General features: G+C 41.8%; 1 protein-coding gene across 3 annotated transcripts; it reads right to left on the minus strand.

Annotated features, from left to right (window-relative positions):
* Window positions 1-1,208: 1,208 nt before the first annotated feature.
* Window positions 1,209-5,061, minus strand: LOC109506398 (protein CDI). Of its 3 annotated transcripts, none has more exons than XM_073245988.1 (2): window positions 4,038-5,061; window positions 1,209-1,351 (listed from the first exon to the last, which is right to left on the minus strand). In XM_073245988.1, the coding sequence occupies exon 1, from the start codon at window positions 4,841-4,843 to the stop codon at window positions 4,067-4,069; it is 777 nt and encodes a 258-aa protein (XP_073102089.1). In that variant the 5' UTR covers window positions 4,844-5,061; the 3' UTR covers window positions 1,209-1,351; window positions 4,038-4,066. The 3 variants fall into 3 exon arrangements, with proteins under 3 accessions (XP_073102089.1, XP_073102087.1, XP_073102088.1); XM_073245986.1 differs by having other exon boundaries at window positions 1,209-1,376; window positions 4,038-5,060; XM_073245987.1 differs by lacking the exon at window positions 1,209-1,351 and adding an exon at window positions 1,384-2,055 and having other exon boundaries at window positions 4,038-5,060.
* Between the last annotated feature and the right edge of the window lie 5,510 nt (window positions 5,062-10,571).

Below are 10,571 nucleotides of genomic sequence, written 5' to 3' on the forward strand. Positions count from 1 at the left end.
CTTTGTTTTGAAATTGAACAAACCAAGAAATTCTTTTCCTTGAAATTTCAATGATATGAAATAAACCTAGTGGTATATACTGCATATTGAATCTGGGGACTGTTTTGAGGCATTATTGAATCATGCAAAATTTCCTTAAAAAAAGAAAAATAAGTGAACGTATGATGCCATCTTTATATTTCTGCATTAATGTTCTTTTTTCATAGGATGGGTTGAATCATTTCATTTGCCAATCCTTGACATATCAGCTAATAATTAGAAAAACAATAGTTCCCTATTATTTTATTAGAATGCCTGTGAAGGGTATGGAAGATGATACCATTGATGGCAATTGCAGATCAACTTGTTAAACAAATAATATATATAAGTGGTACAGAAAACCATTTTTCTGCAATTTATTATATAGATACATGGCTTAAAGCATAGACTAGCGGTTTTTAGTTGAACTATGTGTAGCTATATGGATGTGTTTGTACGTTAGCTAATCTAATGCAAGAAGTCTCACATTCGGAAGGTTAATAGAATTTAAGAAAGGAAGGCTTTTTTTTATTTTTTTGTTGGGGGGGGGGGGGGGGGTTGTAAGACGGAGTGCTCAATAGGAAGACACTTTTGTGATCCATCGGTTTGGTACCACTTCTGCCCCATAACAACACGAAAGGATAAAAAAAAATCCTGCAAAATAAAACGACGTCCCACCAAACCAGCTAAACGAGTGATGGGCCTGACAAGCTTCCATGATGACGCCTCCGCATTGAACGCACCAGCTACAATTGGACCGCGTCAAATCCCACGGTGGACAGCACGCCACGCCACCCTCGTATTTCAACAGTCCGTGCACGTGTTCGGAAATTTATCAAAATAAAGGCCAGAGAGTAAAGGATGACAGGTCACGTGAGTTGTATGTACGTTGGCAGGCAAATAAAAAATGCATAAAATTTGCACTGCATCGACCAAATCGAGGGAAGCGAATCATTTGAAATTTCTAAAATATTTTTTATTCACATATTTTATCAAATGAGAATATTTTTATATAATGACAGCTCCTCTGTTCATCTAATTTTCAACCACAATATATTTCTGCCTTTTCATCTTTTCAGAACAATTCCATCCCCAAGCCAAACGGATCCTGAAGAAAATTAGAGTCCGCATAAACAAGAAGATTCAGTAGCTCCTCTTGCATGATTAAGGTATTTTTTTTTTTTTTAAAAAAATGTATTAACATTTGCATGATTGAACCAAAAAACTGCGCCTCTGATGCGAGTATCAATTAGCAACAAACAGCACTCCTAAAAATCCAGTTTGGAATTCCATGTTGTTGCGCTTGCCACCAGATAAATATGCATGATGTGGCCTGCCCAGAAATCTCGCTGAATTACCTGAAAATAAGCTGTATGAAATTATAAAGTATTACATAATGTTGTGCTCTGGTTGTTCCATGATGAAACTGAATAATGAGGGCTACATGGATGATTCTTTGGCAGATTTAAGTGATGGAACAAAAACCTGTCCTGTTTCCTATTGCCGACAGAAAAGGAACTTTTACCTGAGCATGACCGCACACTGCCGATTCTGGGAAACCATGTGAATACGCTTCAGCGAACAAGTACGGGACATTGATCAAGAAAAATGTCAAAGGGCTGGCTATTGGTATAAAACAACTCATGATATTTTTCTAATAAAACCCGAGGTGTTTAAGTTGAAGATTACTAGCATCAGAAAAGTGATCTCAGCAAATATTGGTCAGGATCAAACACCAAAAGGATGGCCCGTCAACAAAATAGCAAGAATAACGGTGACTTTTACTTTCATTGGGATGAATATTTTATTTCACAGCCAAAGAAAAGTTATATAATGAATAGCAAAGCCAAATATAGAGGTAGAATAGATCCGAAAAATAATTGCAAAACCAGTAAGTTAGAGAACTAGAAGGGGGCCTGGACATGCAATCAGCGGCAGCAGATGAAACAGGGGAAAAAGAGAAGAGAAGCAACAGACTGGAAGATAAGCAAGATCCAAAAGGCAACAGCATGTCCATTGCAACAACCACGACACAACCTGGAAGGAACATAGAACAATGAAGATGCTAAAATCTAAAAGCTTACACCACGTAGTCAAAAGCAGAATAAAGTAAAGGCGACCATTATTGTGCTTCATGAAACAGCAAACTCTGAAGATGCTTGCTTAAACTGAAAGTTTTCCACCAAAAATATAATCCCTAAAAAAATTTTTTGAAATATAAAACACTAGTAACCCATTAGGAAACTTGATGCAGATAGAGAAAGATAAGTGCTTGAAAAATTTTATGGCCCCGCACAAATCGACAATGACTGTAAGAAAAGAAGATAGGCAGGAATATTTAATTAAAAAAAGATTCAGGAATCTGCCTGGAGTTCAGAAAATCTCACTGGTAATTAATGAACCACTTGAAATTACATGGATATAGATTCATTCAACTTGCAGCAAAACAAAATAAAATTTGAAAAAGAAAAAAAAGAGAGAGAGGAAAAACTTTAAAGACATGTCAGGATGGGACCTAACAAAAAACAGCTAACATAAAACAGAGTTCCTTTTCTTTCTGGATATGATATCATCACAGCAAAACTGTAAGTATCTTTCTCCTCTGAACTCAGAAATGAGAGATTTCTGCTATTTTGGAGCCACCGACGTTATGACTTCACACAGCTAATAATGCTTTCACTCAATTGAAAGATTTCTAGACAGTTAGATTTTTCTTTTTTTTTTTTTTGTTATATAGCATATCTCATTATATGCCATTCAACTCACTAACTTATATGAATTTGAGGAAAAATGAATTATACATACCTATAGAGGCTTACTTCTTCTGAGCTGTTGTGTTAGAATAGACACAATTTTGAATTCTTGACTTTTGTCATCCATGAAAAAGAAATGTTTCAATATAAATACAAAATACATGTGACAGGCAAACATACTAAATGATTTAATACAAAACATTTTGTGAACTTTAAGATTTACCATCTCAAAAAAACAATTTGATTCAGCGTGGTCCATTTATATAATAGAAATGGTTTGATTTTAGAAGTTTTGTTTGAATTCTTGATGCTCTTTAAGAGATTATTATATGGATTACACAATTTCTTTTTATTATCTGCAGATGATTCCATATGTTGTCAGAAAAGATTTTGCATTCATCAAGCATTTTTTGTGGTGCCAAGCTTGTCCTCAAGCTTCCTCTGGACTCGTAAAGGACCATTTCCCATGTTAAAAAAAGTAAACTAAGAAAGGTGCAAGTCCAACAGCTTGAAACACAAGAACCAACAAATAATTAGATTCTGATAGTTAACAAACGTCCACAATATGCTAATGACAAAAGAATTCGTATTGCATCAGATACTAAACAAATTTTTTTTGTCCTCTAGTCTGAATTTGAACGATTACAATCCTAATCATGTTGGAAAAGCTCTTTGAAGCAGCTGAAAGAATTGAAAAGCCTTCAATTGGCCACTTATTTTCCCTTTCCATTGTATCATTTCAGTTGCTAAGCAAAATACCAAAATGTGCCTGCACAAATACTTGCCAAAAAAAATCCACAACTTGATCCATAATTAGTATCAAAATGTCTACAACCAAGCTACATTAGCGCCAAAAAAAAAAAAACTCAATACTGTTGTCTCATACCCTTAGAGTTAAGAGGAATTAAAAATGCAATCCACAAGATAAACAAGATATATAGGCAGTCTTGTCTATGATGAAAATAAATAATTCTTTCGATTATAATGATGAAAGACCTGCTGATTAAAACACCTTCAATTGTAATGATAAAAAAAATTGCACCTTGATGAATTAAAGAACAATAAACGGCATCAAAACACACGAATCCAAATCAATCGGACAATAAGCCACATTTCCCATTTCACTTCACTTATTAGAGAACAGAAATCATCAATCTACTGCCATCGTATCATGATCTAGAATCCACAAAACAACCCTAGGAAAAAAAAATTTCACAACAAAAAGAATAGAAGAATATCAATTAGCAGGAATCTTAGTCTTACTACCTATTCCATGCAATCTTTATCAGTTTCACCTAAGCATCGGCTATCATCTTCTTCTCCTTGTTCCACTCCTCCAGCTCCTCGAGCCAGAGCTCGGCGAACTCGCAATCCTGGTACCTCTCAAACCACGGCCCGCCCATGGTGTAATGTATCGCCTTCGGGAACGTGGTGGGGTCGTTGGGATCGACCTTGTTGTGGCCGACGAGGAAGTTCCAGACGAAGGGGATCTCGCCGATCTCGGCGTCGTCGAGCCACGTGAAGCGGTGGAGGAAGGCCCCGGTCTGGGTGCTGACGGCCTCCGGGGTGAGCGCCTCCCGGTTCTTGGGGTGGCCGCAGTTGTAAAGCACCATGGACGACCAGTTCTTCCGCGGGTACACCGTCTGGACGGCCCCGTCCATCTTGGTGGTCTCCTTGGGGGCGTACTCATGATGGACGCACATGATCGCGTACCTGTCGTCGATCAGGGCGATCAGTTCCTTGATGTCGGCGAGGTAGAGGAAGTCGCAGTCGACGAACATGGCCCACCCCTGGAATCCGGCGAGGCAAGGGGTGAGGAAGCGGGTGAAGGAGAACTCGGTGCTCTCGGTGGGGCCGCGCTCGCGCCAGAAAAGCCCGGCAGCGCGGAGCTCCGACTGCTTGATGGGGTGGATCTCGAGCGGCACCGAGGAGCGCTTCAGGAGGGAGCGGCTGCACACCTCGAAGGCTGCATCCTCCCGGGGGTCGTACCCTATAAAGATCTTGAATGGCGGGGACCCTTCGCCGGCGAGATCCGCGACAGCAGAGGAGGAGGGAGGGATCTCCGAGCCCATGACGGACGCTAAAAGATGGTCCTTTGGAGAGGGATGTGGAAGGCGTTGGATTAAAGATCCAGGGTTGGGGTAGAAATTATGAGGGTTTTGAGGGGAGACGGAGATGGGAGAACCGAGAGGGACCGGAGGGAGTGAAATAGAAGGAGAGGAGAAGGACGAGCATCCACCGTTTTTAACGTTTTTCCGTGTAATCTGGGCTACGGCTTTCGTGGGGACGGTAAGGTTACCGGTGGGCAGGGACTAGATGGGCGCCCCAGGTTACGGGGGGGGGCGGGGGGGAAGCGTCGACGGAAATGTCCTCCGTTTCCACGGGCGGTCATGGGATCCAGTGGCCGGGAGCGTTTGGTGCGGGAGAATTAATTCGGGTTGGGAAGTGATCCGGTCTCGCTGGCGGCCCGGAAATTGGTACGACAGCTGTATACGAATGTTCAGTTGATGAAATCGACAAACTCAAGCCAAATATGAGTGTGAACTTGTAAGCCATTTCGTAAAAATCGATTATTATATATATATATAAAGATAAGATAGAAGACAGATTATATGTTTTATGTTTATCTTTTTATTTATCAGTTAATGTTCTTATGGCTGTTTATCGATCTTGGGATACGTTGAGGTCAATTTTTTACCGTTTATCATCGATAAAAAATATTTATAAAATAAAATTTTTATAGATCAAAATTATATCCAATAAAAATTTTTCGATACTTTAGTTAGCGAAGAGTTGATGAACAGTAGATAATGAGTAATTGAAATGACAGAATATCAGTCCAGAATTATCCTTTGTATGCTGTTCATTTATCTCTCTTTTATAAATGATTCTGATATAACCGTCGAACACGTGATCTCATTTTTTATGGTGCTAAATTATGGGACCATAATCATAGAGTTAGTAGGTTGTTTATTCTCACTAATGACCGTGACATGTAGTCGATAACCGTTCATAACGGTTAAGGTGTGTTGAGAAGATAGGCCGACTATATGTCGGTAATAGTAATAAGTCGGTAGTCTTGGAGATCCGAATGAGCATCGGTCGGTAATTCTGATATACCGATGGTCTTCGGTCGAAGGTTAACCAAGTTGTCCGTTATTGGTTGGTAGTAACCAATTGTTGGTCGGTCAATTGATTGTTAGTCGAAGTAATGCATCCATAAAGTCGATGTATAGTCGAAGTCGGGGATCGGTTGAATTGTCCCAACAGTTGCCCCCCACTCTCGAGTCCAAGGCGGTCTGATGTGTACATCATCACGTGGTCTGTCACGTTGGACGAAAGAAGTCGTCACGTGTCGTCTTGAGCCTCAACTCGACTGCTGATGATAATGACTTTTCAGAGTATGAGAGATCTTCTGCTATTTTATTTTTTCGATAGCTGTGAAATCATTATTGAGCCGTCGTTTCAGAAAGATAATTTGGTACCGGACGATTTGATTCAGACTAGTAGATCTTGACCACGTGTCTAAACACCATTAGGTGGGAGCTGTTCACATGGATAATGGTGAGGTGGCACGATCAGGAGCAGATGCATCGAACCATCCGATTAATGATCGATCTGGATGTTGCCACGTGTCGTCATCTGATGAGATTCAGATTTAACTAATTTCATCCGAACCGTTGAGGAATCCTATATATATGGAGTCACTTTCAACTAAACTTTTACTTTGCATTTGTCACCTAGCGGAAGGTTCTATCGGGAGATCGCCCCAGTACCAAAGCTCCAGGATCTCTTCTTTGCCCCTTTTTAGCTTCAGGTCAAGTTTTCTCGTCCTTCTCCTTGGGTCCGTCTCCCCTTTGAGTTTTCATTTTAAGATTTCTCTAGTTTTTCATTTTTATGGCTAGGGCTTCTTCTTCTCGGAATAGTCAGTCAGAGAATTCGATCGACGAATCTCCTTCGAGTCCGAAAGTGGAGGCTTCTTTCCTATTCAGACCCAATATTGAACAGCTCTGAAAGCAGTATCGTATTCTGGAGCAGTATCAGCTTTTTGCTCTTGGCACGGATGGTTGGGTTAATTCTTCTCCTCCAAGTCAGGTCGTATTTTATGTCGAAGACCTTCGGGCCAGTCTTCGATTCCTGATTCTGAAGTTTGTCTGAAATCTTCTTGACTATTACGGTCTCTGTCCTGCTCAGCTGGCTTCGAACTCTGTCTGACTGATCATCAGTTATGCTTTACTGTATCGGCTCATACTGACTGAGCCTCGTCCTTCTTTCTTTCGAACTTTCTTTGTCCTTCATCCTCATCCTAAGGCTAAGGGTTGGTGGTTCTTCAATCCGAGAAAAGGCCTTTCTTTCATCATCAATCTTCCATTGTCCATTCATGGATGGAAGAACCAATTCTTTTTTGTTTCTTCTTCTTCTCCTTGGGGCTTCCCTTCACGTTGGGGTGATCCAAGGACTGGCCCCAACGAGAATAGTCGGATGGAAGTCGATAATCGAAAATATTTTCACAGATTGAAGGATATGACAGTTTCACTGCAATGAGAGCTGATGACCGAACAAGCTCTCTACGATGCCGGCCTTAGTTCGATCACCTCCTTAGATATAACATAGTCGATTGTTTACTTTTTGTTTTTATTTGTTTCTGAATTGTACTAACTTTTTGTTCTAATTATAGCTATGCAGCCGAGGACACGAGTGTCAGCTGCTGATATTTGTCAGCATGCTATCCAGAAGAAGGCAGCATCTGAAGCTGGACCCTCCCGATCGCTGAAGAAGGATCGGGTAGTTACTCCATCTACATTGGCAAGAAAATTCGACATCCCATCGGAGTCGATTCTCGAGCCAGTTTTGACGTTGTCGGCCCCGACAACGCTCCCTGAGATCCATACGCTGAAGATGGGGTGGCAGGAGAAGATGGAGCTGAGCAGTACTGTCGGTAGCTCCATCAGCTGAAGCTCAGACCAAGGTGGAAGTCGCAGTCGAGCCAGAACGATCCACAGCTACTCCAGCTATTCCGACAGTGAAACATTCTCGAGCGCAGTCGAGCATCGACTTCCCTGTGTTTTCAAGCGTGAGGCTACCGACAGAAGATCGGGAGAAAGCACCGGTGACTTCAGCTGATGATGGGTCGTCGATGGGCCATCCCGTTCTTTTCGACATCAGAATATTCAAGGGTGAGTCGGCCTTGACCAATCCGATATTGGCCAAGCGGCTCACCCAAGCTGCTCTTCTCCCAACTAATCAGGAGAACAGGAAGAATCAGACAATAGACGAGGTGTTTTCTTCCTTTTATCTGATGATGCTCGGGGAAAGTTTTTTGACTCTTTTTTTTTTATCTGATCTGACTTATCTTCTGCTTTCAGTGGGTGCACGATATGCATGATTTGGAGAGCGGCTATTGAAAGATTACCAACTTTCATCAGTCATGGATGGACAAAGTGACGGTCGCCAATGTTGAGAAGATGGCTACCTTTGAACAACTCTAGATGGTGACTGAGCGGGAGGCAAAGCTTCAGGAAGAAGTCTCTCGTTTGACTGTCGTTCTACAATCTTCTGGAGCCGAACTTGAGTCGGCTCGCCAAAATATTTCATCTTTTGAGTTGCGGATCAAGAGCAAAAAGCACTCCATCCATCGATTTTGATGAGAAAGGGATGACTGCACTAATGAACTTGAAGCCGAACATGAAAGGAATTGGGCCACCTTGGAAAGGTTGGCATTGGCCGATGTTGAGTCGGCCTCCGTAAGAGCTGATGCAGAGTTGGCAAAAGTTGAAGTAGAGTCAGCAAGGGAAGCTCTGAACTAAGCCATCGAGAGCTTTAAGAACTTAGAAGAGTTCAAGGAAGAAATCCTCGATGGTGGGTTCGCCTCTTACTGCATCAGGTACGAGGACGGCTAAGATGCGATTGAAAAATTATACCCGGATCTGGACTTGAGCAGCATCATCCTTCCTGCATCGAAAGATGAAGCTGCTGAAGAAGGGGCTGCACCGACTGAAGATGTTGCACCGATTACACCAGAAGATGTTCCAATCATCGATGCTGCATCGGAGCAAGGAGATGGAGATGATGACTAGTGATCAGTGTAGTATTTTTATTTTTTTTTGTAATCAAAAATTTTTATAATCGGACTTCGATCCAATTTTATAATTTTCTTTTCAATGAATGAAATTTTTTTTTTCAAGTACTAACTCTTTCTTTTCTGTGCATTTGCAATGTCGTAGAATTATCATTTGACTACCAAATATCGATCGAAAAGTCGAACGTTCAGTAGTGCTGGTAGAATTATTTGTTAGTCTAGTCGAATATCCATGGATATTACTTTTTAGGTATCAGGATAAACGATAATAAGCCGAATATTCTTCGACCGACCGTAGTCGAGTTAGTATATTTAGTTATTTGATAATTGATGGCAAGCCAAATATCCTTCGACCGCCGTAGTCTCATCCTAAAGCTAAAGGTTGGTGGTTCTTCAACCCGAGAAAAGGTCTTTCTTTCATCATCGATCTTCCATCGTCCATTCATGGATGGAAGAATCAATTCTTTTTTGTTTCTTCTTCTTCTCCTTGGGGCTTTCCTTCTTACTGGGGTGATCCAAAGATCAGCTCCAACGAGAATAGTCGGATGGAGGTCGATGATTGAAAAGATTTTCATCGACTAAAGGATATGGCGGTTTCACTGTAATGAGAGCTGATGACCGAATAAGTTCTCTACGATGTCGACCTTAGTTCGATCACCTCTTTAGATATAACATAGTCGGCTATTTACTTTTTACTTTTGTTTGTTTCTAAACTGTACTAACTTTTTATTCTGATTACAGCTATGCAGTCGAGGACACGAGTGTCAGCTGCTGATATTTGTCAGCATGCTGCCAAGAAGAAGACAGCATCTGAAGCTGGACCCTCTCGATCGCTGAAGAATTGTCGGGTAGTTACTCCATCTACACCGGCAAGAAAATTCGACATTCCGTCGGAGTTGGTTCCCAAGCCAGTTTTGGCGTTGTCGGCCCCAACAACGCTCTCTGAGATCCATCTGCTGAAGATGGGGCGGTAGGAGAAGATGGAGCTATAGTAGTACTGTCGGTGGCTCCATCAGCTGAAGCTCGGACCGAAGTGGAAGTCGCAGTCGAGCCAGAATGATCCATAGCTACTCTAGCTGTTCCAACAGTGGAACATTCTCGGGTGCAGTCGAGTGCCGACTTCTATGCATTCTCAAGCACGGGGCTGCCGACAAAAGATCGAGAAAAAGCGTCGATGACTTCGGCTGACGATAAATCGTCGATGGGCCATCCCGTTCTTTTCGACATCAGAATTTTCGAGAGTGAGTCGGCCTTGGCTAATCCAACATTGGCCAAGCGTCTCACCCAAACTGCTCTTCTCCCAATTAATCGGAAGAACAGGAAGAATCGAACAGTAGCCGAGATGTTTTCTTCTTTTTACCCGATGATGCTCAGGATAAGTTTTTTGACTCTTTTTTTTTTGATCTGATCTGACTTATCTTCTGCTTTCAGTGAACGCATGAAATGCATGACTTGGAGATTGACTATCAGAAGATTGCCGACTTCCATCAGTCATGGATGGACAAAGTGGCGGTCGCCAATGCTAAGAAGACGGCTACCCTTGAACAACTCCAGATGGCGACTGAGCGGGAGGCAAAGCTTTAGAAAGAAGTCTCCCATTTGACCATCGTTCTACAATCTTCTGGAGCCGAACTTAAGTCGGCTCGTCAAAATATTTCATCTCTTGAGTTGCAGATCAAGAGCAAAAAGCACTCCATTCATCGATTTCGATGAAAAAGGGA

Source organism: Elaeis guineensis, chromosome 11, assembly GCF_000442705.2.
Source record: "Elaeis guineensis isolate ETL-2024a chromosome 11, EG11, whole genome shotgun sequence".
Taxonomy (NCBI): Eukaryota; Viridiplantae; Streptophyta; class Magnoliopsida; order Arecales; family Arecaceae; genus Elaeis; species Elaeis guineensis.

Bases quoted from the DNA above. Each gene is read 5' to 3' on its own strand.
- LOC109506398 (XM_073245988.1), bottom strand. From the start codon at position 4,843: ATGGGCTCGGAGATCCCTCCCTCCTCCTCTGCTGTCGCGGATCTCGCC.